This window comes from Sciurus vulgaris, assembly GCF_902686455.1.
Source record: "Sciurus vulgaris genome assembly, chromosome: 9".
Classification (NCBI taxonomy): Eukaryota; Metazoa; Chordata; class Mammalia; order Rodentia; family Sciuridae; genus Sciurus; species Sciurus vulgaris.
In genome coordinates, this window is record NC_136469.1 from 114,707,602 (window position 1) to 114,734,414 (window position 26,813).

General features: G+C 44.6%; 2 protein-coding genes across 3 annotated transcripts in view; one reads left to right on the forward strand and one right to left on the reverse strand.

Annotated features, from left to right (window-relative positions):
- Positions 1-13,201, reverse strand: part of KLF3 (KLF transcription factor 3) — a 34,101-nt gene extending 20,900 nt beyond the window's left edge. The window contains exon 1 of one of the 2 annotated variants that reach the window (XM_079152868.1): positions 12,741-13,201. The gene's annotated coding sequence lies outside the window, so the exon portion shown is untranslated. Of the gene's footprint in view, positions 1-3,485; positions 4,890-12,740 lie in introns of those variants that run through there. The other variant, XM_079152866.1, reaches the window with a different exon arrangement.
- On the forward strand, positions 12,821-25,427 carry LOC306669836 (uncharacterized protein; the record flags this gene model as incomplete). The annotated part of the gene is made up of 5 exons (XM_079153981.1): positions 12,821-13,061; positions 13,109-19,418; positions 20,101-20,212; positions 23,986-24,138; positions 24,544-25,427. 2 exons carry the CDS (start codon positions 12,821-12,823, stop codon positions 13,885-13,887), a joined length of 1,020 nt encoding a protein of 339 aa, XP_079010107.1. The 3' UTR covers positions 13,888-19,418; positions 20,101-20,212; positions 23,986-24,138; positions 24,544-25,427.
- Between the last annotated feature and the right edge of the window lie 1,386 nt (positions 25,428-26,813).

The window sequence follows — 26,813 nt, forward strand, 5'->3', positions numbered from 1 at the left end:
TACTCATAGATTCATCTATTCCACAAAAGTGGGATCTTGATGCAAATCCTTCTAAATAAAAGCATTTGCATTCTCAGGTGTGAATCAGGGAAAGAGCCCTGATTGAAGCAGACTGCAACCCGCCATGGGACAACTCTTCCCATGTATGATGAAGAGCACACCTGCCTTCTCTACTCCTAAACTTTTGGGATGATTGAATGAGATAAAAATACAAAACAACATCAACAACAAAAACACATGAGGGGTCCAGTGGCCCCCCACTGGGTTTGGTAACCCCAGTGACTGGGGAAGCTAAAGCAGGAGTGTCAAAGCTGGAGGCCAGCCTCAGCAATTTAGTGAGGCCCTAAGCAACTTAGTGATACCCTGTCTCTAAATAATAGGGCTGAGGATGTAGCTCAGTGGTAAAGCAACCCTGGGTTCAATCCCTAGTACCAAACAAAACCAAAACCAACAACAAAAAACTCAAAACCAAGACAAAAAAATAAACAAAACCCTGCAAAAAAAAAAAAAAAAAAAAAAAAAAAAGAGAGAAAGAAGTCAGGTATAGTGGTGTGCACCTTTAATCCCAGCCACTTGAGAGGCTGAGGATTCTGGGTTATAGGCCCACTTCAGCAAATTAGCAAGCCCTGTTTAAACAAACAAACAAACAAACAGGACTGGGGATGTATCAGTGATAAGGTGCCCGGAAGCACAGTGAAACAAAACAAAAACAAAAACAAACCAAAAAGGTTTTTCCCTCTAAATTCTTTCTACCAACCAGCATGCACACAAACGTGCACAATTTTTGGATATACAGGTACATGCCATACACACAAAACTAGATTTCTTGGTTTCAAATTCTGAAGCGATATCTCATATTTGCTTCTTTGCTAATAACATGCCTAGCCTTAAGTCAATCCCCCCAGCCTTAAGTAAGACTCAAATTAAATTCAGTATAAAAGTTAACAGCAGCCTCCGCCCTTCATGGGGCCTTATGCAGGGCTTGTCACTTCACATCTGCCCTGCTGCAACAGCTTCCAAACTGGGCTGGCATCTCCATACAAGGGTTACCTTGTACTCCTGTCTACCAGAAATTGCAGCATAGAATTAATCAAGATGATGGGCTCTGGGGTTCCTTTGGGTTAAAATTCTAACTCTACCCTTTGCTCAGAGAGTCTGCAATGACTTTGTCCAAGGCCTATCGCAGTGACTTTTAGAAATAATCCTGCTGTATCTTTAAAACAATATTTAAATCACTACTGTCCTTTAATTTTTGACATTTTATCTAAAATTCAAGAGAACTCGTGCTTTGTAAGACTTGAAAGAAAAACAAAAGTCAAATAAAAAACACTGGGCCTAACAAAATCTACTTTGTTTTTATTAGAAAACCATAAAGTTATGTTTATTTGTCCAAAACTGTACCTCAAAGTAATTCAAATGTGACAAAGAGATATTTCTAATTACAGAACTATTTCATCTATTAAATTTAGGAGGAATAATAGAATTAGAATGCTTCACTTTGAAACACCTACCGAAATAATGCATTACTGGACGATAAAAAAAATCTTTGCAAAATTCAAATATTGCAATGAACAGAACCAAGTTCACTCACTGTATGTTTAATAGCACTTTGGTCACAATTTGGTAGCTCTGAAAATGACTTACATGATATTTTAGTGATGATCACAGGCTACGGAACAAGATGTGAAAAGCTAAGAAAGGAAGCAAGTTTAGGAGAGAATCAAATACATTAAAATAGATCAGGCTTTTGCTTATTTACTTGCAAAAATTTCTATATTTTGAACTAACCACTGGACTTTATGGGTTCTGGTCTAGAATCAGAAGAGTGACTGCAATGTCTTCAAAGTGCCTTCCACCGGACTGAGAAGTAACTTCACTACTGTAAGAACTAGAGTCCCTCATTTGATGGCCCGTTTTACCCCTGGGCAGCTCAGTGCTCTGAGGATATTATCAGAATGCTTTAAAACAATGCTGAATAAACAAAAAAATTATACACAGCAGCAATCTTAAGTAGAACAGTAGGTGGCGCACTAAAACAGGCATTGGAGCCCAGTCTCCGGCAGCAGCCCGAGTCTGCCAACCTCAGGGTCTTTAAATTCAGTGGGTTTTAATCAGGCTGAGGATGGGGTATTCTGTGATCCACTTTATGTGGGTATCACAGATGAGGAGGCCTCAGATATGGTTCTGTTTTTTTTTTTCCTTACTATTTTCTAGTCACACACATTTACATCTCAGTTACATTCAACTTGCTTAGCAGAAATACATTCTAAATGAAGAAATCCCAGGATAACAAAACTGCATTAAAAAAAAAAAAAACCCTAAAACTTTTATGTTACTGAGGTGCTTAGAAGCAAAAAACCACTGCCAAAAGAATTTCCCACAAATGGAGCAACTACTTATTTTACTGGGAAGGGCCCATAAAACTGAATTTTCCTTAAAAAAAATAAAAATAAAAATAAAAAAAGAAAGAAAACACAGAAAAGCATTTATTTCCCTTCAGACTCTTCACTTCTGACTTTTCAGATGTCAAAAAGGTCAGATCTGTCAAAATGCAAAACTGTGATTATGGGTTAAAAACTTGGTGAATCACTGACATGAATTTCAGGAGCAACAAGGCTCTGCCTCAGAGTCAAGGCCCCCTGGATGCCGGCTTCATGAGAGGGGAGGCACGAGCTGTGGGGCTCAGAAACACAAGGTCCCTATTGGAAGGCTGGTTCTGAGGTTACCAAGCCTCCTCTGCAGGGAGCTTGTCTAGAGCGTTTTATTACAGAAACAGCCTTATCAATGACAGCCCCTTGCTCAGAAGGTGGGTGTGAGGGAAGCTGCCCGCCCCCATGCCCTTTCTGGGGGATGGAGCAAGACTTGCCTGACATCCTCTCTTCTTATTCCTGTTCTGCGTCCTTATTTCTTTTCTCAGATACTCAAAGGGTTCCAGCATTATCTCCGCCCCCAGTCTGACCTAGGGCTCCCCATTAACCTGCTCCCCTCAAAGCATACCTTGATTCCTAGCTGACCTCCACCAGGTGTAGAGATCAGTACCATTAAACCCTCTCTAAGTACCCTCTCCGCAGTGTTTGGAATTAAATGAAGAAGACTGTGACGTTCCCGCACCCTTTACTCCCCAGAGGAGCAGAGGGGGGAGCCGGTGGGGGGGGGGAGCCTGTAGGCAGGCGCACCCAGTGTATGAGTGTGTGTCCCTCTCTCTCTCCCCCTCTCAGCCAGGACTGCCAGGCAGGCAAGTGGAAGTCCTTGCAGCGAAACTTCTTTTCCCACCTAACATCTCTTTTCACTTCTTTAACCCAACTCTTGGAAAGCTGCCGATGGGCTGAATAATATTTAATGGCAGCTGCCCTGGCCAAAAATACAAGGGGACAGATGACACATGTGAGCAGGCATAAGCTGGAAGGTTCTTTGAAAAGAGGGAAATGCTGGCACCTACCTGGAAAGGCGTCCCGTTCTCATACCACCCAAGGATTTCCACCTACCTCAGTCTTCTATTGTTGAAAGGAAAAAAATTCCACGGAATATTTCCAAATCTTTGCCCCTCATAAATTAGTTATTTTGCATTAATGTGTTTTATAAATGGGAGAGCAGTTAATTATTTTGTTTCAGATGAAATATAATGATCCAGTGAGCAAACAATCCGCCCTCTCTCCTCTCTCTGCGAACAAGCCACCCAATTTTACTTTCCTGCCTCCACCCATCTGCTCCACCCCATGGAGAATTGCCAAGGCAAGTCCAACTTGTCCAAACAGGACATGGCTTCAGATAAGATTCTGCCCACACCCTGTACTTCGGAAAGACCAAGTGAAGCAATTGATTTTGCATGTAAATAAGGACAGGTGCAAAGGTAACAAGCTAGCAAAATCCCAACACATTTATTTCCAGGCTGGGGCTCAGCAGAGCAGGGGTGGGTGTGGGGAAACCCAAAGCCATACTCCCCTTTAGAGAAACTCCCAAGTTCAAGGGCACCTGGTTAGAAGGCCACACCCTTCTCAAAAGAAATTTTAGCAAACACAAATGATTTTCCCTACTAGGGTTACACACTTGTTTTCCTTCTTTATGTTCTCTGACGATTTTGTGCTTCAGTTTTAAGGGCAGGCAACTGAAGATAAACTGAAAAATATCCACAATGTCTAATCCTGCTGTGCACATAGCTCCCAAGCCTCGCCTAAGCCCTCACAGTCCTCCTCTGTGCAGCGTTATATAATCAAATCCAGAAGGGCTGCGTGAGGCCACATGGCCTCTCATCTGCCTCTGCTCGGTGCCCTCCCTATCACTGGAGACCCACCCCACTCCACCCTGCAGGGCCTCCACCCATGCAGCTCCACCCTGGAGGGAGTGGGAGGCTGGGAGGGACGGCTGGCTCGGGGCAGCAGCCAGTTCCTGGAAATTCCAGCCTGAACAAGGATGGCTGGAGCCTCCACAGAACCAGAAAGCAAGTCAGGGAGGTGGCAATTCCCACTGCTCCTGAGAAGCCTCACTGCAGTTTATCTCAGAGAACCACAGGACCTTTGGATACAAAACCTCCAGCTAACACTGCCCTGTCCCTCCAAAAGTAAACAAAAAGAAACAGAAAAGCATTTGGAACCACTGCTATTCACCAGGGCCCAAACCCAAATCTTCCTCCTCCCGGCTCCTGCTCCACAAGGCTGCCCCCGACCCTCCCATTTGCCTGATTTTCTGTCATTCACCATGGAAACCTAAGGTCATCAGGGAAGCCTCCCTCACCCCCTCTTTCCATCTCCAGTCCAGCCCTCAGGGCCAGGCTCCAGAGCCTTACGCCCTGTCCTTGAGAGCTTTTCGCCCCAGTAAGGCAGCCCACTCCCTTGCCACCTCCGGATTCCAGTTCTTTTTAAAACCTGGTCCTTTCCAAGCTTACGCGCCCTCCTCCAAGGGGACCCCAGGGCTACGGGGTGGGTTCAGGCACTTGGTCCCCCCATTCCAACTGCTTACCCCCCTACCCCCGCTCCAACAAGTGCCCCTCATGCTGGCCCCCTTGCCTCCCCCTCCCTGCCCCAGGCCTTTGTTCATTTTTGGCCCTGATGCTGGGCAACCAGTGCGGAATGCCCCCCTCCCCTTCCGGCTTATCTAAATCCTCCTAATTCTTCAAAGACCGGCTCAAGGCCCTCCCCACCGGTGCAGCCAGCTGAGGGCTCCCTGGAAGATGCCAAGCCACCTCTTCTTACCTAGATTTGCCTTTTATTTCCTCAAAGGCACGTACAGTACCACCAGCAGGACTGGGAACACCTGGAGGCCAGCAGATGCTTCGACCTTCCTCAGAGGACTCCCTCTCCACTCCCCAAAGGAGACCTGGCTGTCTCATGAACTGTTCAGGAGTGCCATGTTGGTTCTTGGGTCGGGCCAAGGTGCTAACAGAAGAAACAGCCTGAGCAGGGGTCCTGCACCAACAGGAAACCTAGTGAACCAGACTTCCTTCAGGAAACTCACTGTTCCTAACTTTAACCTCCCCTCCCCTCACCTGGCACAGTCTGCCCGGGTCCTTCCTGGTATCATTCTCAAAGAACTTTTTATAACACACCCAGTGAGGTCTTCCAAAAGTCCAGTGTCAAGGTCTTTACTCTTTTTAAAATCTTAAACAGAAGACAGTAGAAAGGAGGAGGAGGCAGTGATGGCGGGGGGAAAGGTGTGCAGTGGGGCAAACCCTGGGATTTAAAAAAAAAGGCACTTCCACTAACCAAGAAACACGGAGCTAAGTCACCCTCTTCTGCTGGTCGTCACCAGCTTCAAGACAGGTAATTGCAGGTGTTGTTCCTTTTTACACTATGTCACTTAATGCCCATGAGGGGTATACTGCCTTCTCCAACTTCCCAAGACCACACAGCTGCCAAGCTGTAGAAACAGGATTTTAACCAAGGTCACCACCCAACTTTGAGGCTGGTGGCCTTGGCACTCCACTCTATCACCTCTCCAGGCAGAGAGCAACTACACTGTGAACAGTAAGGATGGTGATTTCTGCTATCTGATGGTCCCTGGGGATTAGGGACAGAGGGACAGTCTTACAGTAGCCAACAGCCATGATTTCAACCACTCCCAACTGGCCCCAGCTGCCACCCTCTCTCCTTCAGAGAGCACGCTCAGATGCTTGGACGCAAGATCAAAAGACACATTTTGAAGGCCCCAAATTAGGCTATTATTCTTCCTAGCCAATGCACCTGCAATTGGTCCATAAAACTGCTGAGAAAAATTGGCAGCTTTACCCAAGTAAATACGGAAATCCTCATAATAACTGTACAAAGGTGGAAGGGTCAGGTCCTCATCCCCATTTTAGAAATGAGGAAATAGAGGAACAGAGGTGAAATGACTCGCCCAAATTCACAGAGCTGGCTGGAGCTGCAGCCAAGTAGAGAAGTGTGCCTGCCTGTAGACTGGGGCTCTTTCTGTTCTGCTTCGCAGCCCGTGTGGTGGGACCCAGTTTTAGGTGAAATCGCCTCCTCCTGAGGTCACTCCACAGCATGCAGGGTGTGGGTGTGCACACGGTCTATGTTAAGCAGTGCCATGGGAGGTTCCTACCAGCAATTAAGATTTCAAAATGCCTTTTCAGGTTAGATCACGGCAGACCTACTCCATCCTGTGGCATAACTTAGAATAATGATTGCACATAATTTGAGATCAGCACTAATGAGTAGGTGCTCAATAAATACTTGTGAGATGAATAAATGAATGGATGTCAAACTACACTTCTCACATGCTAGGATGAAAATGAAGGGCAAGGGCCCTGGAATGATTGCACGGCTGGTGTTCCACATGGAAAACTGGTCCAGGGACCAAAATCAGCCCGAAACATCGTCTTCCCAAGATGTGAAGTAGGCGTGAAAACTTCGGAAGCTTAGGAAACAGAGAAAAACTCCCTTGTTTGGAGAACTATGCAGAATAGGTACTTGATCTTACTAATGAAAATAGTTTGAGGTCCAAAGTTTCAGAAGGTCCCAGAGTATGAGATTCAAGAACAGATAAATGAGTAGATTCCAGTGATTAGACTCAAGGAACAGTAGTAACAAAAAGAATGGCACATAGGCCAACTGAGAAAAACCTTCACTGGATTCACAGGTCGCTCTCCAGGGTAGAATGAACTGACCTCAATACCCAATCCATTGCTGCTGTTTAGATTTAGCCAAACTCCACCTATCTGGGTTGAGGATAGCTCAATCGCCCCTGGTGGGATACTCAAACCTTCTGGAGACTGGAAACCACCATTAGTATGTCCCAGACTAAGTGAGGCTCTTCAAAAAGGTCTCCTGGAAAAAGGACCGCCTTAGGGGGCACCCTTTCCTGAAAATCAAGGTAAGAGCTGGACCCAGAGGTCACACCAAATGCATAGGCTGAAGGGCCACACAATTTGGTGATCTCTGTCACCAGCCCCTTAATTAGCTGGTGAAAATGATAATGTATTCAGCCCACCAACATAATGGTACAAATTTAAAAAATCTCCAGGAACCTGTTTTGCTTAAATAATTTCACTATAAACATTCTGGACAAGGGACACAAAACATAATTTCTTTAGAGATAGTTACATTTCCGAATCAGTACAGGCCAGTTGAACGGTAGATACACCTAACTTTTTTTTTTTTTTTTTTTCTTTTCTTGGCTTGGGAGAAAACACCTCTAATTCTGTTCAGAAACTGTCTACAGTATTGTCTATCTTTTATTACTACTAAAGTTCATGGAAGGAGAGTTTGGGATGGGGGAGCAGGGCTACCTCCTTTAGACAATGCCCTCCCTTATCAGGGCAGACTGCTGTCTGGTTTCCTGTCTCAAGCTCCAGTGTGACTGCTTAAGATGAGAAGCAGGGCCTGGGTCTAAGAAAGGGGCAGACCAGGCCAGGCTTGAAAATAAGAATGCTAAAGACCATAATAATCCTTTCCCAAATCACTCCAAGAGGCACCTCCACTAGAATAGCATATATTAGCAAACCAGGTGTCAATTGTTTTAAGACTCTACAGATTTTTTTTAAAGAAACTAAAACCAATGACAAATGAAGCACTTCAGAAAGAAACTCCATTTCCAGAAGAATGTCATTCCTAGTATTTAAAGGATGAGTTTGCTTATATTTATTTATTTTTCTTAAATACAACTGGGTGTGAAAATAGAGCAAGAAATACTGTCTGTGAAAGCTGCTACTATACAGCAAAAATGTGGATTCAGAAATATTAAGAAAGGCGAGTACTAAAAGGCAGGATGGAGAAATGGAATGGAATTAAATTAAGAATGATGATTTATATTATTGAGAAAAAATTCATATTCTTGGTTTTTTTTTTTTTTTTTTAAGAATAGTAGCTATTAGAGATTAATTTCCTTCAACTATTTGGCACAGCATTTAAAAGTTGGCAGAGATTTTCCTGATTATGCCCCTACTCATTCCTATTAATTCCTATTAATTATGCCCCTCTCCATACCAAAGAGGAAAGAATAACCTGGGTAAAGCCACATCAACATTCTGCATACCAAGTCTACTTGGATGGTTAACAACTTTGGAACTAAAACCAAAAACTTGCTTTAGTTTGGGTTATTTCCGAATTTCATTTTAAAGACCTCCTGTTCTACAAGTCAGTCTAATATTTCAAGTCGTTTTTCCTAAGGGAGAAAGGAAAAAAATTCTCACTGGGACACTTTAAAACTCCCATCAATTTTCAAGGAAAGCCACCAGTAGTCAACTATTTGATACCAGTAACTTAAACATCAACATATTTTATATTTTCCTTTTATACATGAAAAAATATGATGGGATATGATATTTAAAGCCAAAGTCCTATTATCAACAACATCTGAGAGTACCAGGCCTGATCTGCTGCTTTGGCAACTCTTGGAATTGATTCCATTAGAGGACACTGTAGATCTGTCCTTTAGATTTTAAAGAAAAATCCCAAAATGAGTGTTAAAAAAGATACTTTCGAAGAGTTTTCTTTTCCAACCATTTCTTTAAAACTTAGTTTTTGAACATGCAAGAGAAAAAATAATGTGTTAGGGTAGGTTTTAAATGGTTAACTCAGAAATTCATGACTTAACAACTGAAAGAATATTTTAAAAAATGGAATTCTGAAAACATTTGTCACTGAGAAAAGAATAAGAGCATTCTTCTGTTTTCAAAATATAAGATTAAAATTTTCCAAACTATCATTAAATGAATTTCTTATTGCTGGTTCCCCTTTTCCTTGAGCTTTCTATTCTTAAAATGGTTTAGAAGTCAGATCCAGAATACAGTAAAATCTTTGTCCTTCAAAACTTATCCTGGTATTTTAATCTCTCTTCTTAAAAAGCAATAATCCTGGAATTTTTCTCAATATATGTTTTGGTTGATATTTTTTTTTCCCAAAGATTCTCCTTCAAAACATGAGCATGACTTAACTTAGCCCAGGTTGCCAGAACTGCTTAAATTCTCCATTCACTCACCACAGCCTGCCTTGGGCTGCAAGTGTTCATGTTAACAAAAGTGGGCCACATCCTCCAGATAATGCAAGGTCTTCTCTGCACTAAGGTGTTAATCCTGATCCAAAATTGACAGCTTCAGGGCAAAATGCCTATCTTAGAACAAACACCCTGCCCATCTTCACAGGAGAATTACAAACACAAATGAGAACACTTTCCTTAGGATTTCTTTGCCAATATGCACACAAATTTCTTCAAATCACAATCTAGCTATGAAAAATTCATAAAGGTAAAAGTATTGATTCACCCATATAAACACAGTGGAACGAGCGTGTATGTAAAAAAGGTTAACTGACTTCTCATTATGACATAACACATGCATCTTGAGCAATCTCAAGTGTGTAGAGACATGATAACTCCCAGGGAGGGGATGCTGAGTTTAGGGGCAGGGACCACAGCCTGGTCTAGGCTACTGATCTACCAGAAAACAGCCTGAAACAGGAAAGAGCACACATATGCCACTTGGAATGTATGACGCAAACCCCAGCCTTGAAACAAAGAACAGGAAACAGCTCTGCTGGCTGTGCTGGAGAGAAAGCACAGAGAAACATTTAGCCGGCCCTCCCTGACCCTATATTCATGAGCAGCTGGAGTTTTTTAAGACAACAACAGGGGGGTGGAGGTGTTTGTTCTATGGGTGTGAATAATAACACCAGCTTTATACTGGGGACCTGCCCTATTTACAAATAGGAGCTGCCACATATAGTAAACATCCTAAGTGCACACGTGATTTTATCATAGGCAAGCTGCAGAGACCTTCCAAATTAACACCAGCCTCCCTCCTGATTTCTTTTGTCTCTTTCTGCTCCATCCCAATAGCTAATCCCTAGCCCTAACCAAATTGGGGGTTGGGGTAATGATGATCATTCAGTCTCATGTCATCAAGAGGAAAAGCAAGATATAGCCCTCCTGTTAAGAATTCAGATTACAACTGGTTTACCCCACACAACTGAAATTGGGCCAGTTTTAAGACTCCCATTAGTCACAGAACAAAATTCCAAGACACAGACTGTGGGCCACTGAGAGTCACCCAAAATTTTCACTGTCTTTTTCAAATGCAGTTACAGACATAGTTGAAGAGATGCTCATCTGTTCTACATGTTCAAACATCTACAGAAATTTGCCTTTTGAGATGTGATTCTGTCCCTGACATTTCATTAATCCAAAATTGTTATGCAGTCTGCAGACTCGAGTACCAATTTTTACTAGATACCTTAAAATGTCTGTTTTCCTTTCAGGGTTTTTAAGATAACAAAGTGTATTTATAGTCCCATTCCCATTATTTCTCTTCGGGTTGTTAGCCAGGACGGATCAACTCAGGTTTCCATCCTCAAAGATTTGAGGATTGGTGTGGTCATAACTACAGGTTAAAAGGGGGTGGGGGGAGGGTCACCGTGCCCCTAGCAACAAGATGGGATTTTAATTTAGAAACTTTGCAGTGAAGAAAACAATAGCTTTCTCCAAAGCTATGTTGTTGTTTTATATCTGACAAGGTTTTGTGGTCTAAGCAGCTGCTTTTCTTTGTTATTCTCACAATGCAAGTCTTAGAACTTGCATTCTCCTTCATGCAAGGCCAAATGTTCTTCATAGTGTATCTTCACTGAACTTACCCAATAGTACACGAGGCTCTTTTCTTCCCATAGTTCTGCAGCAAACCCCACTGACTATAGAAATTGAGAAATCAGTTTCTCTAGGGAGTTTAAATTAATCAAACATCTTATTCTGGGTTTCTATTAACAGCCTAAGGTTAACTACCATACACACTTCATGTTTCAAGCCAAGGAAATAACTTGAGGACTCTTTCTTTAAACAATACCACTAACTTGCAAAATTCTGGAAATGTTAATGCTACCAGATTTTTTTCTCTTCTAAAAACAAGACTTCCCTAGGGTGAGGCAGATCATCATCCAGATGGAATTCTCTTACAAACATGTTCCTCAAATTCATATGTAGGAAAGGACAGCGTAAAATTGCTGTGTGAAAAACCTGTAACGAACACTGACCTATGCCCCACTTGATTTTGCTTAATAATTCCATACTAAACATAAATGAAATCAGAATACCACTTCATACTTTTCCCCATACACCAGACTCCTGTGAGAATATAATCAATATATTTAAGGTGTCTTGGGTGATATTAATGGGAAAAAAATTTTGAGTTAATAAAAATTCCGTGATTCAGTGCAAAATGTTTATTTTTGTAAAATGCAAGTAAGGTGGGTAATTTCCAACTTCCATTTAACTCGATTATTAAAAAATAAGTCTCGGATTCTTCATCTAGTATCACTGTATATTGCTGTAAATTTTAAAGCATTAAAGTGTTTCTCCCTGTTATCTGCCGAAGAAATGGATATTACAATTCCAGGTCTTATCTGCTGTCTGCAAGACAGCCCTCTGAAATGTTACGTAGGTCCCAAGGATCCAGGTGCAGGGATCAATCCCTGGTCCCCACCAGGCTCTCGAGTCCCTAACGCTGCAGGCGGTCGCCTAGGGCGCTCTCCGCCTCCGGCCACGCTGCAATCCTTGCTCCAGGCACTGCGGCAGGTTCTCTCCGTGCCCCCAGGAGGACTCCAAACCCGGTCGGCTCTCTTCCCCTGCCCGGGGGAGCCAGGCGCTCTGGCAGCTCCCGGGTTCCGGGACCGAATGGGATGCTCCTCCAGACCCAACTGCCCCAAGTTTCTTCCCAGAGGGGCCAGAGGCTGCTCCAAGTTTGCTCTGCAGGACGAGCGGCTGCGCGCCGGGTTCAGGGCGGGGGGGGCTGGGGGCGCGGGTGGAGGGCGGGGAGGGAAGGACGCGGAGCCCGGGTGTGTGCTGGGGGTGGGGGGGACAGGAGGGGGAGGAGCAGGAACGCGCGGCCCCGGAGCTACCTTTCTCCTTACAACGCTGCCACACGCGGAGAGCACTGGGGTTTCTGGGGCTTTGGAGGGAACCGCGAGCGAGCGAGCGAGCGGGCGGGCGGAGGTCGGGGGACCACACAGGTGAGCCCCGGCCCGCGCCCTCCCCGTCGCCGCGGGCACTGCGGGCCTCGCTCCCCCGCACCCAGGATCTGCACGGTGTCTCCCCAATCCCACACTTTTGGCCGCCAACCAGGGGCCCCCTCCCCCTCGCTTCCCTCCGCCCCCACTCCCGGCTGCTAGGAGCAGCCGTACTTTCCCAAGCCCACAGGCAGCCCCCGCTGCACCCCACTCCATTCCCTGCGCCCCCCTCCAAGAGAAAAAAATGAAACCAGACAAGGCGAAAGGGGGGTCGCAGGAGCCGGGGCAAGGAGCAAAGGTGAGGACGAGGGGACTTACTTTGCGAGGCGCGGTGCTGAACGCTGACGGTGGGAAATAAAGGCCCAGATCCCGCTGCCTGGAGCCCCGCGAGTGCTGTAATGTCAGCGGTCCAGTCCGAGCGGCGTTGGCGGCTGCGGCCGCAGGGGACAGGGACCGGGACGGGCGCGCGTGCGGCGCGGCGCGGTTCGGCTCGGCTCGGCTGGCGCTCGCGTTGCGCTCCGGCTCGGCCCCGGCTCCGCGCGGCTCCGCTCCTGGCTCCCCTCTGGCTCCTGGCACCAACTCTGGGCAGTCACATGACGCCGGCGCCACTCGCTCTGCGAGCCTCCCGGGGCTGGCGGGGTAAGTAGAGGCTGGGACCCGGGGTGGGAGGGTCAGGGAGGGGAGAGGGAGCAGCCGCGGCCGCCCGGGCTGGGCGGGTCCCCACCCACTTGGGTGGAGGCAGCCGCCGGAGGGGTCGGCCGAGTCACTCGCGCAAACACGCACCCCGCCCTGCGCCCTTCCCCCGCCACCCCCGCCTCCCGCGCCGCCTCCGCCCCGCCCCGCCCAGTCACCCGGGGACGGCCTGACAGACACTCATTATTCCCCGGAGCGGGCGCCGCCCCGCCGGCCGAACCTGTCCCGCGAGGCGCGGCGCGGCCGTGGGGCTGGGCGTGCGCGGCGCGGCCCCCGCCCCGGCCCTCCGCCCTCGGCCCCCGCCCGGCCTGGCGCGCCCAGCCCCGCGCCCCGGCCGAGTCCCGCCCGCGCCCCCTCCCCGCGCCCTCCGCCCCGGAGCCCGCGCCCCGCCCGCCTGGCCCCGCCGCCGCGCCGCCGCCCGAGCCCGGGGGGAAGGAAGGGCGGTGCTGCCCACTCCGGGCGTCACACTGCTGCTGCCCGCTGCGCGGCTTCCAAAACACACAGCCGGGCTCGCGGGCGAGCCGAGGCGGGGGACACGGGCGGCCGGGGCCATCAATCACCGGCTCCGGCGGGAAGGGCGGCCCCGGGCGCGGCGGGAAGGGCTGGGCCCCGCGGCCAGCGCGGCCCCTCCTCGGCCGGCCGAGCACACACAACTCTGGTAGAAAAAACGGCGCAGGCGGCAGTGGTGGAGAAGCGGGTGGACCAGGACGGATTCGGGAGAGAGCGAGGAGCTGCCGGAGTGGGGGGACAGCTGGAGGGGCTTCGAGCCTGAAATGGTCCCGAGTTTCCAGGATCGGTGGGACACCCTGTTGGCGCGCTCTTTCTTTTTTGCCCCGGGACTCCCGGCCCCCTCGTCGTCCGCCCGGCGTTGGGGTGGCCTGGGCGGCGGCCCCCCGACCCGCGGAACTTTTCTATGAAAGCTGAGCGACCCCCCAGGGCATGCACCTCCCGCAGGCCTGCCACTGGGGCGAAAAGGCTGCGGTTGCTCAGACCGGCCTGCCAGAAAACTTAGCAAACTTGGGTCAGATCCTGCTGCCCAGAGCGAGAGCTCCGGCCGCTGAGGGCTCGGCCTGGCGACCTTTCATTTAGGTTGCTACTCGGCTCCAGCGCCAGCGAGCTCAGTGGCCTTCACGCGCTGCAAGCTAGCGGAGCGGCGGAAACGCGCTTTCTGTCCAAGCCAGGCCCCTTCGAGGACTTTGTATAGCTTGGTGCTAGAGTTTAATGCCTTTTGAATTTCTTTTTAAACAGTATTAATATAATAAGGAATGCAATAAAAAGAACAAAGAACAAATTGGTTAAATTGTTTTAGTCCCGTGTAATGTTTAAAAACACCCCTGTTTCAGTCTGTAGCTTGTTATTGCTTCAAGATGTTTTAAAGGCCCTTTAAGTTCACCATTCTCACTTTGATGCTTCATCCTGGCATGGTCCTACTTAAAATGCAGTGATACATAGAGTCCCAGCCCCTTTATGTTGCTGCACAGCATTATAATAGTCTGGTAACCTCAACCAGTGAAATTGCATATTGCATGAACGACCGCGTGGAGGACAACCAGAACTGACACCAGTTCACGTGCCATCATGCTGTCCCGTATGATTAATTTTTAAAATGTAAAGGGGTGAGGGTTTGGGGTTTTTTTAAATGAATAAAACACAAGAAAAAAAATGTTGAATGTGTCAATTACTAATTGTAATTCATTGATCACTGACCACTAAGAGTCTACTTGAATGCCTTAGAATTATATTAGCTGAAAAACTGTGTTAGACTGCTGGACGTGCTTGCATCTTAGTGCCTGGCTCGTAGTAGGTGCTCAGAAAATATGGTTTCGCTTGAGGGGCACAGAGTGACTATAACTTGAAGCCCAAACTTGAGTGTTTTAATTGTTCATGTGGACACAGGCCCAAAGGGGAAAAGTAAAAGAGAAAAATATGATCTGAAGTAAGAAGGGAGCTGCTATGATATGGAAGGTGGTGAAGGAGAAAAAAGTCATAAAAAATAGTTGAATAAATGAGCACACTGTGTTCAGCACCCCGTGGGAGGCAGTGCAGATGAAGTGTGTTTAAAAACTGCATCCATCCAGTGCTGGGTAGCTCAGCAGAGGACACCACCATCCTTCCAGGTGCCCAAACCAGAAGTGCCTGAAGTCACCCATGACTCCCAGCTCCCTAACAGGTCCTACCTATCATTCACAGAATCCTCCTTGGCACTACCCTGGTCCACCCTATTGCCAATAATGCTTTGCTGGTCACAGCATGGCTGGAGTGTGGGAAGGAGATGGGAGTAAGGGGGTTTTCCTAAAACGCAGACCTAAATGTCTTCAATGACTTACTCCTTTAGGATAGGATCCCCAGTCTTCCCACTCCTGTTGCCCTGGCTTCTGCTGATAATTCCAGACCCCTTTCTGCCTATTCTCCCCTCCCACTCTCCCCTGCAGAAACCCCGGCTTCGTCCCTTTCCTTTCCTCACTCTCCCCACCCTTGGACGTTTGTTCACACTGAATTTTCTGGGTGGAAAAATCTGCCTTCTCTCCTAACTCCTCTACTCTTACTTCCCTTAATTCTATTTATCTTTTAAGTCTTGACTTCATGACGTTTTCTCCAAAATACATCTTCTCTTTGCAGCACCATCCTGTACCCACCTCACCTTTGGACGGGTCCAGCTGCTCCTGCGCGTTGGAGCACCTGCATTTGACCTCTTGTAATGCTGTGGGTTCTTTGTTCTAAATGGCTATTTAATGAGCACTCTGGCACCAGAGTGGAAACTCTGTGAGGACAGGAACGACTGTTTTTAACATTTATTCATCTCACTGGTTTATGAATTGAGAGGCAGGAAAAATCATCCCCAACTGAAGAGAGGAAGGTCCAGGAACGCATGTGGCTATGAACTGTGCCTTGGTCAGTCCAAGGACTTTGAAATAGCCAAGAGGAGGGAAGGGGGAGCTCCCCTCACTGAATGTTCTTAAGCAACAGAGAAGGTAAAAGTGGTGCCTAAGTTTTCTTTTTCTCTCTAACATTAGCACAAGTGTCTAGCACTTGCTGGGGTGTTCATTAAATCCTGGATGAATCAAATATCTCAAGGTTAGCCTTTGGAGTGGCCATTTTATCCTTGTTCCTTGCTGACAACTGGTGGGTCTGGGTTAGGTTAGGGGCAGCAAGTGCTCAGGGAAGGATCTGCTTCCCTGGTTTCAGCGGCCATCTTTGTTTGCAGCCTGCCATAGAAACCTCGGTCTCAGGCTGGTGATTGGTTGGAAAGTTAGGTATGTGACCTAATTCTGTCCATACAGAAAGGGGAGTGTGTTAGGAGCTTGTGGGTACTATTTCTCTTTCTAGTAACAGGACACCCCCAGACCTATTTTGGAACTTGTGATATGAGGCTGTGATGCTTGAAGCTGCAGCCATTTTGTAATCTTGAGGAGAAAGCCAGTGCTTCCAACTTCCATATGGATAGTTATTTTCTCACCATTTAGTTTTCGGCTCAAATATGACCTCTTCAGGGATGGCTTCCTGGACCACACAATCTAAAGTATCCCACCCTCTCCATTCATTGTCTAGTCATTGTCCTATTTTATTTATTTGTTTGTTTATTTTGTTTATTATTGAACCCAGGTGTGCTCTACCACTGAGCTGCCTCACCAGCCATATATATATATATATATTTTTTTTTTTTTTTTTTTTTTTTTAATTTAATTTTGAGACAGAGTCTTGCTACGTTGCTCAGGTTGGCCTTGCATTTATGGTCCTCTTCTGCCTCCTGAGTATCTGGGGTTACTTTCTTTTTAAAAATACTTCTGTAACTAAAATTACTCTGCCCTTTTTCTTACGTACTTATTACCCTTTTTTCTCACGGAGGTGAGCTCTGTGAAAGCAAGGATCTCTCACTCCTTTTTTCTGAGCTCCTAGAACAACGTCTAGCAATGGAAGGTATTCCATAAGCATTTGTTAATTGACAAATGACAACCGAACTGTCTTGAACAGTAACACCACATTGAAATTGACTCAGGGCCTGGCAGACATGAGCCACGACCAGTGCCCACTTTCTCCCTTGTGGCCATGGCACGATTAGTTCCATGGCAGGTAATCATTCTGATGCAGAAATCGATATTCTTAAGATTTCTTCTTACTTCTCTAATGTTATATTTTGAGAGTTTCTCTCTTCCTTCTCTGAGACATTTTATCCTTTTCATTGGATGGTGGCCAAATTACAAAGGCAGAAAAGTGTCATGTGCTTGTGAAATTATGAGCAGTACAGATATGTACCTGTGTTAAAGGAAAGCAGGGTCATGTTTTGAAGTAAAATTGGAAATACGAGGCCATCCATCTCTTACACATGACAAAAGGTGTAGAGTCCAGCATCTTACAAGTTCCCACTTATACCATCCATCCGCTCGTCGGTTTAGAATTTCCAGGAGATCCTGAGGTTGAATTACATGGCCAAGAGTTCTGAAAAAGATCAAACTGCATGCCTATAATCCCAGTGGCTCAGGAGGCTGAGGCAGGAGGATCACCAGTTCAAAGCCAGCCTCAGCAAGAGTGAGGCGCTAATCAATTTAGTGAGACTCTGTCTCCAAATAAAAAATAAAATAGGGCTGGGGATGTGGCTCAGTGGTCAAGCGCCCTGAGTTCAATCCCTGGTACCAAAAAAATAATATGATCAAACTGGATGCATGCTTTCCTCACCCTACTGCACCTACCCAGGAGCTCTCAGCCCTTCTAATGCACATGGACAGTTGTCCAGTATTACGTTTGGCAGGACCATCCAACCCAAGGGCAGTGGCACAAGAATAGTTGGAATGTTGGATCTTGGAATCTGAGCTGGAGAGGTAAAGCAGGAAGACTGTGGAGAGATAACCAAGGACCTGGTGATCTGGTCGTTCCAAATAGTTAAAGAGTGGGTGTGTTGGAAATAAGGAGTGACCTGCAGCCTTTAGAGGTGAGTTGTCAGAGCGTGGAGACCTGTGAGATTAGTACCTGGAGGTGAAGCAGTCCTGGGGCACAGTAGGGTTCAGAGTATGCCTGTGGGAGTGGGGACAGAGGGGAGTGGAGAAGATCCCCGAAGATGAGAAGAAAAGGAGCAGAGTGACAGGTGTTAGACGTGGTTCCCTGCGGGGCCTGAAATTACTCAGAAATGTAGTCACAGGGATGCAGAGTAACACTTGGACCCTCAGGCTACATCTTCATTCCACAAAAGAAGGACTCCAAGAAACAGTAGATGATGGCAGCCAGGAGAGAATGACTGGGAAACACACTTCTTTTTCTGTAGTTAAATCTATTTTCCTGAATCAGGACCAAATTAAAAAGAATCACTTAGCTGGGCGTGGTGGTGCATGACTGCAATCCCAGAGGCTTGGGAGGCTGAGGCAGGAGGTTTGCAAGTTCGAGGCCAGCCTCATCAATTTAGCGAGTTCTTAGATAACTTAGTAAGATCCTGTCTCAAAATAAAAGATAAAAAGGACTTGGGACATGGCTCAGTAGTTAATCACACCTGGGTTCAATCCCTGATACAAAAAAAAAAATTTTTTTTTCATATTTGGTGGTCTATTGGTTGTTTTTCTTGTAAAATGTTAGTAGCTTCACTTTCTATATTTTATTGCAAATATGGTATTTGTGCATCTTTGAGAGTATAAATCAGCTTTGGGGGACTTGTCAGAGATCATAAAGCATTGTGTTTAATATTATTTCAAAGGGAAATAATTTATAATTTCCATATCAATGACACAGCCATGTAAAGATTTAGAATGTAACTCATTGGTGAGTTGGGAACCGTCTTGGTTTGGTTTCTGTTGCTCTAGCAGTATCCCACACACTGGGTGGTATGATTCGGGTGGAGTGTGTTCCTCAGAGGTTTGTGTGTTGGAAGCTTAGTCCCACATGTGAGAATGTTAACAGATTGTGGAACCTTTAAGAGGTGGAATCCAGTAGTCCTTAGGTTACAGGGGCATGCCCACAGGAGTCCATGGGACCCTGAATTAGTTCTCACAAGAGCGAGTTGTAAAAGAACCCCTCCCTCTTGTCTCTCTGGCTTCCTGTCTTACCACTTGATCTCACACACACTCCTGTTATTGTACCACCATGTGCCATGAGGTGATGCAGGCAAGGGGGTCCTCGAAAGAGCCAGTGCCATGCTGTTTTGATTTTTCAGTCTCCCAAATTATGAGTTAAATAAATCTTTTTTTCTTTATAAATTACTCATCCTCAAGTGTTTTGTTAGAGTAACAGTGTATGTGTATAGACTGGATAATTTCGAAAGAAACTTATTCCTCACAGTTTTGGAGGCTGGGAAGTCCAATATCAAGATTCTGGCATCCGGTAAGAGTCTTCTTGATGTATCATAGGATGGTGGAAGGGAATCAAGATGTGCCATAAGGAGAGGAAGGGCGGGGTCTGATTTTTTTCTCTTACAGGAACCCACTGCATTAATTCATTCAGGAGGACAGGGCCCCCAGGATCTAATCCCCTCTTTAAGTCCCCACCTCTCAGTGTTATTTTCATTGACAATTAAATTTCAATGAGTTTGAAGTGGACAGTCAAACCATAGGATGGCCTCCTAGACTTCTGTGCTGCTAGGCAGGGTAAGAAAAAAAACAGGAGCCGTTCCTTCATTTTAAAATTAGGCTGTTTTTCAACTTGTTTTGAAGTGAGATGGACTCTTTTATTTCCAACCCTTCTTCTCTCTGTTAAGGAAAAATTATTGCATTTAAACCTTGGGTTCAGTTTAGTTCAGAAAGTATTATTTGGACATTTACCACAGGTCTGGGGTTGGGGGGAGTAGATGTGTAAGAAATATGTATAAAATGGTCTCTGCACTCAAGGAATTTGAAATGCTATATTATTTTAATTAGCTGATATCACATAATATAGAATAGAATGAGTAAAATTTAGAAAAGGAATATGGTATGGGTGTTAAAACAGACAACAAGGTAAATTTTACAACCTTTTCAAAAAATTTGAGCATTCACATATGGTGTCTTAGGCTGTTTTCTGTTGCCAGTGTCACCATATCACAAACGAGGAGACATACAGAAAAGTGGTTAACTTGACTTGATCTCGTCCAAGGCAGAGGGGTGCATCTGGCGATGGCCTTGTTATTGGCAGAATCCCAGGTGGGTGCAGGGCATCACAGGGTAGGAGACAGGGTGCACGTGCGGGTGTCATTTCTGCTCCCTCTTCCTCTTCTTATGAAGCTACTACCAGTCAATCATCAGGACTCCACCTTGGTGACCTCATCGAATCCTTACCCCCTCCCAAAGGCCCCACCTCTTAACGCCATATTGGGATTAAGTTTCCACCCTCTTAATGGCTTGCAACAGGGATTATATTTCTATTCGTCGTGAATCCTTGGAGGACACACTCAAACCAGAACCAGACCCTAGTATGCATTGCACGGCAGAGCATGGCTTCCAGGAGCTTACAGTCTTGCAAATGAAATCACACTCGGTAAGGAAATCCACAAAAATCTTCACAGAAGAAGTAAGCCTCTTTCATGGATCACTGGGTGATGTGGGACAAGAGAGGGCTTGTCAGCTGAGGCTGTGTCATGAAGAAAATTGGAAATTGATGTTAGGATCCATGGAAGGTTTTTGAGCAGGTGAGTTGCATGATAACACATAAAAATGACATTGAATGCAACTTTAGCATGAAGTCCCAGCAGCGCAGAGAAGGTGGCAGCAATTGCGATATATATACCAGTGGGCGAAATACATACAGACGCCCCTGGACCTCTGATGGATTACATCCCAATAAGCCCACTCTACACTGAAAGTATCATAAGGTGAAGATGCATCGATACACCTAACCCACCAAACGTCCTAGCTGAGCAACGCAGTCCACTGTGGAGTGCTAGTGGTTGACCCTCAGGATCACAGCTGACTGGGAGTTGCCACTCACCAGCATCACCAGAGTCTCTGACCACATATCATTAGCACCGGACAAGATCAAAATTCAAAAATTGAAATATGGTTTCTACTCAGTGTGTATCACTTTTGCACCACCGTAAAGTTGAGAAATCATTAGGCCAAATCACTTATTGTAAATTAGGGGCCTTCTTTTTATGTATACATGTATACAGGCATATGCCACCTTTCTCTTTGTTGCTAATTCTACACAACACACACACACACGCACACAGATTTTTTTCTTCCTCAGTGACTATGCCTGCAAAGAGACAGTGTGAAAATGTGCTCAGGGGACATGGGCTTGTCATTTTCATTTGTCGGGTCACTCCTGTAGACTGCAAACCCACCCCTCCAAGTCTTAAGTTAGAAACATCTGCTTCCACATGCAAGCACAGCCGCATAGGTCTTGTGGTGCTTGGCTGTGAAGAGGACATGAACCTTCTATTCCTCCGTCTACAACCTGGCTATCCCATCTACACTCCTAAATGCTTTGGAAGTTGTACTGATTGTTTCATGAAAATCAGCACGTAGTTGTATTTGTGAACAACCAGGAAGTCTTCATCAGCCTTGAAATTAAAAGAGATTTACTAGCTGGGTGTGGTGGTGCATGCCTGTAATCCCAGTGACTCAGGAGGCTGAGGCAGGAGGACCATGAGTTTAAACCCAGCCTTAGCAATTTAGCGAGCCTCCAGGTAATTCAGTGAGACCGTCTCTAATAAAATATAAAAAAGGACTGGGGATGTGGCTTGGTGGTTAAGTACCCCTGGGTTCGATCTCTGGTATATATATAGAGAGAGATTTACTAACTAGAAAATATGAAAATTATAATGATGGTTGTATCAAAGCAGTAATATATTTTTCTTTGCCCTTCACAGTACTTTTCTGTATTTTTTTTTTCTTTAATGAGCATGTATTACTTTGGAAACAAGGAAAAAAAGAAATTAAAAATAACTAGAAAGAAATGGGCAAGCCATGTATAATTAAATGCAGAACCCCAAGCCCGATGGGCAGGGGGGCTTCCTGAAAGCACCCCAAACTCAGAGGTTCTGAGGTTCTCTGCTTGCGAGTTTGGAAGGGGGCCGAGGGGAGGGACTTTAGAGGTGAGGGCACTGGAGGTGGCGAACATCTTTCCTCAACTCTTTGGCTTTTTAATGGCCACTTGATATTTGGACCTGTGCAACTTCTTGGAACTAGAATTCTTCCTGAAAAGAATGTTTTTACTTGAAAACCTCTCCAAAGAGAAAAAACTAAAAGCCAGAATAGCCAGCAAACTAAATTGAATAGAGCCCAAGTTTCTATTCTCAAGGCAAATGTGTACTTCCTGGGGCACAGGGTCCACCTCCTGTTCTGGGTCCTTTGCCAGGATCTGTTGTGTCCAAGGTCAGCAGAAGAGTCAGCAGTCGGGGACACGAGTGCTAGGGATCTGACCTCCAGCCCCAGATGCCAAGAATACCCTGGTGCATGGTCTCAGTTGGAGGGCTTCTGGCTTCCCTCCTGTTTTCTTCTAAGTTATCTTTGTTTGTCTGTTATTGTTAAGATTTTCTAGGTAACAGATCTTGTTAGTTCCTCTTGAGATTGCCCACTACTCCCCACACTTACTTCTCACCTCCCAGCATCCTGTTTGTCTCCCTGACTCTCTTCCCCCACCCCACCCCCACCCCACCCCCACTTAGCTACTGTCCTTTGAGCCATGCTCACTGAATTAATTTTAACTTTTATTTTTATTATGTGTTCTCACACCAGAGAAGGCAGGCCATTTATTCAGTTTTTAATTCTCTGTGTTATACTTTCTTCTATCATGAATACTCTAAAACATGTCTAGTAGATGTTCCACTGTTCATCTCCCCCTTGTCTTGAAGATAATATATTTCCAGAACATTCAAAAAGAATGAAGGGAGATAGAAGCAAATATATGGAACTTTGAGCTATGTACAGGACTTATTTGGTCTTTGAAACTTTAAAGTGAAGTGGTTGTGAAAGGAACAAAAAATCTACAATGCTCACATTAGCATGATGTTCAGTTTATTAGATTAAAAAAAATTTTTTTTTAGTTGTCAATGGGTCTTTATTTTGTTTATATGTGGTGCTGAGACTCAAACCTAGTGCTCCACATGTGCTAGGCAAGCACTCTACCACTGAGCCACAACCCAACCCCCAGTTGATTAGATTTTAAAGAGTATTTAGCTACTCATTAATTTTGTATGAATTGTGTTAGCTATTTTTCTGGCATTGTAATGAAATACCTGAGATAATCAACTTGAAAAAAAAAAAGGTTTATCTCTGCTTGTAGTTTTGGAAGTTCCAGTGCATGATGTGTTGGCCCCCTTGCATCTGGTCTGTGGCAAGACAGAACATCATGGTGCGAGAGTATGGTAGAGCAGAATTGTTTGCCTCAGGGCTAGGGAGCAAAAGATAGTGAGGAGGGCATGAAGGGTCCCATAATGTCCTCCCGCTTGACTCCACTCTTAAAAAGTTCCACCACCTCCCAGTTGGGTCGCTGGGGAAACAACTCTTTAGCACTTGGGCCTTTGGACAACATTCAAGATCCAAATGTAGCATGAGCTATCTAAACTTGCACTTCAATTTTTCTCATTATTGTTGCAAGTGGATCTATTAGCTACAAAACATTATGAAATCTAGCACTTAAAACTCACAGGTTTATAAAAAACATTAAACTATTTTTTTTAAAGAATACTGTCATGTTTGGATCTAAAATGTCCCTCAAAGACTCATTTGTTGAAAGCTTGGTTCCCAAAATGCAGCAATGTTCAGACATGGGACTTTTGGGGAAGTGACTGGATTAAGAGGGATCTCATCAATGAAGTCATCCACTGATGGGTTTATGGTTTAATGGACTATTGGGAGGTGGTGGAAACTGTAGAAGGAAGGGCCTAGTTGGAGGAAGTAGGTCACTTGGAGGTGTGTTCTGGAAGGATGTATCTTGTCGCAGGCCCCTTATTTGCTTTCTCTCTGCTTTCTAGCTGCATGAGGTGGACAGCTTTTCTCCACCAACCCATCCACCAAGATGTTTGCCTCACCTCAGGCCCAAAGCAATGGAGTCAGCCAACCATGGACTGAAGCCTCTGCACTATGAGCCAAAACAAATCTTTCCTCCTTTAAGTGGTTTTTCTCAGGTATTTTGTCACAACAACAAAAAGCTAACATATATTTAAAAAGAAGTAATTAGTGCCCTAGCACAGCTGAATATGCAATTCTGTCCAGTAGTCATAGTAGTATCATTACACCAGAATAATGTAATATTCTAAAAAAGAAAAAGAAAAATTCATTTTTTAAAAAAGGAAGGAAATATTTTCAAACTCTAGTAGAACTACACAGTAATTTATCTAGTCAGTTCCCTTTTCTGTTCTGAACAGGAGAGAAATGAAAATTCAAAAGAAGCAGAAATTGATGATGGTGAAGTCCCAAATCCATATTAATGTCAGGTTTCTTTCACTATTTGGTGGATATCTGAAAAATGAAGATTTCCCCCACATTCACATAGGTCTTTCTCCATTTCCCTGTTTCTTTATTTCATACAGGGCAAATTATCAGATGCCATTCAGTTGCTTTCACTTGGCGCTGAGATGATCAGGGCAAGATGACACGGGACAAGTCTCATCGAGGGTTTGTCACCATGTGCTGGGGAGACGCTCTTTCCATCATCATATATCTCAAGATTCTCCCTGTTGTGCAACATTTGAAAGTGTCTTTCCAAAGTCCAGCGCTCAGGACTCTGGTTTTGATGAGGTGAGAATGCTCTCACATGAGTAGTGTCATGTGGGTAACAACAAAATTACTGACTTTTCTCCATGATTTCTTCTCATCTGTACTTGGAGAAAAAGTATGCTTAGATCCTTGAAAAAAAAAATTCTATTTAATTTAATCTAGACCATTTGGTACAGATGACCTGACAAAGATGCATTGTATAATTCAGACACAGTGACTACAGTGTCTGATGCCTCCCCAATAACACTTGATTATGTTTTTTCAATTCCAGATAACAATCTTTCTATTCCACAGCTTTTAGAAACTAGGAAAGGAAAGCAAAGCTTATTTTAAAGAAAATCTATGTTTTTTTTTTAAGAAAAATGTGTATAATTCACATTTTCTTTTCAAATCTAAAGAAAATTCTCCCAAAAATATTTTTAAAAATTGTTTTTATGCTTTAAATTATTACTACCACCTCCTTTGAGGTTAATATTTCTAGCTAGCTGAAACCCTAGAAGTTGTTTATAAGCTAATTAGGGCAAGGACTTTATAGATTTTTAAAATTTTCATTACAGTTCTTTGTACTTAAAAGACAGTTCTATATTATTTTAACAACTAACTTCCTTAACAATATAAGTGACTTTAAAAATTTAAGTGTATTTGTCCATAAAAGGATGTCTGTTATGACTAATAAAGTTCGATTTTTATTTTCATATTTATGCACTATTATTATATATTGCTTGCTTTTTTAATCTTTGAATTATATTCTTTTAAAAACAGCTTTTACTTTTCTTTCTTTCTTTCTTTCTTTTCTTTTTTTTTTTTTTGTGGTGCTCAGGATTGAACTCAGGGCCTCACACATGCCATGCAAACCCTCTACCACTGAGTCACATCTCAGCTCTTTGAAATATGCTTGATAAATATAAACTTTACTCAAAGTAGTATCACTTAGAACCTTATTTCCCTAGGAAACACTATAATTAAATATTATATTTAAAATATAATTAAAGGTTTCATGCGAAATGCTCTATTATATCACATAAAAATGAAGAGAGCCAGGCATGGTGGCGCACTCCTGTAATCTCAGCCACTTGAGGGCTGAGGCAGGAGGATTGTGAGTTCAAAGACAGCCTCAGTAACTTAGCAAGACCCTGTCTCTAAATAAAAATACAAAGAAGGCCTGGGGATGTGGCTCAGTGATGGAGTGCCCCTGAGTTCAATCCCCAGTACAAAAAAAAAAAAAAAAAAAAAAAAAAAGAAAAGAGAAAAAAGAAAAAAAAAAGAAGAGAAAGACTGGGGATTAAAAAAGGAGGAATACTTACTAAGACAACCAGAGTTTGACATCATCCCTGCTTATGTGTGACATCATTAGAAGTCCCTCCCCTGACCCCAGTGATCTGTATTTATCATTATTGCTTGGATGTGATTAAATGAAAAAAGACACAATGTGACTTTTCAAGGTCATATGAAGATGGGATCAAGTGGTTAGGAAGCAATTTGAGGAACGTCACACCCATTTTTCCTAAAGACTTTGCAGCAATTCAAGAGGAAAGAATTTTCCTTATGCTGCCTCATGTTTCATACCATGTGAATCAGAAATCGTTGACAGTACAAATCGACAAAAGCCCACGTTAATTAATTCTTTACAGTATTTCTTCTACCTGTGATTGCATAAAGCCACTCCAGCTGTTTGTCAAGGTCGGTGAAAGCAGAGATTGAACGCCTTTCTCATCCTGCTGCTGATTTGGTTATCTGAGGTAAGTGCCCACTCAATCAAAAAACAGCGGATGGAAAGAGTAGTATGATGCTTTGGAAAGGGAGCCTCTAGCATTAATCAAATAGGCATTACTCAAAAAATAAGCATGATGTATGTTATCATGCTGATGTTAACAGGGAGGCTCCTGTACTATGCCTTTTAGATGCTGCAGCATTCCGCTGACTCTATTTCTGCAGTTGGGTACTTTCTACTTTTAACAGGCCTTCTTCCCAATTTGTTAAAGAGATGTGGGTTTGCCAGCATCTTCTCTGGCTGTTGCTGCTGTCAGTGCTGGGATTGGGTGTAAATGCCGACTATGCTGTTTCCCAATGATTTCATTAAAAC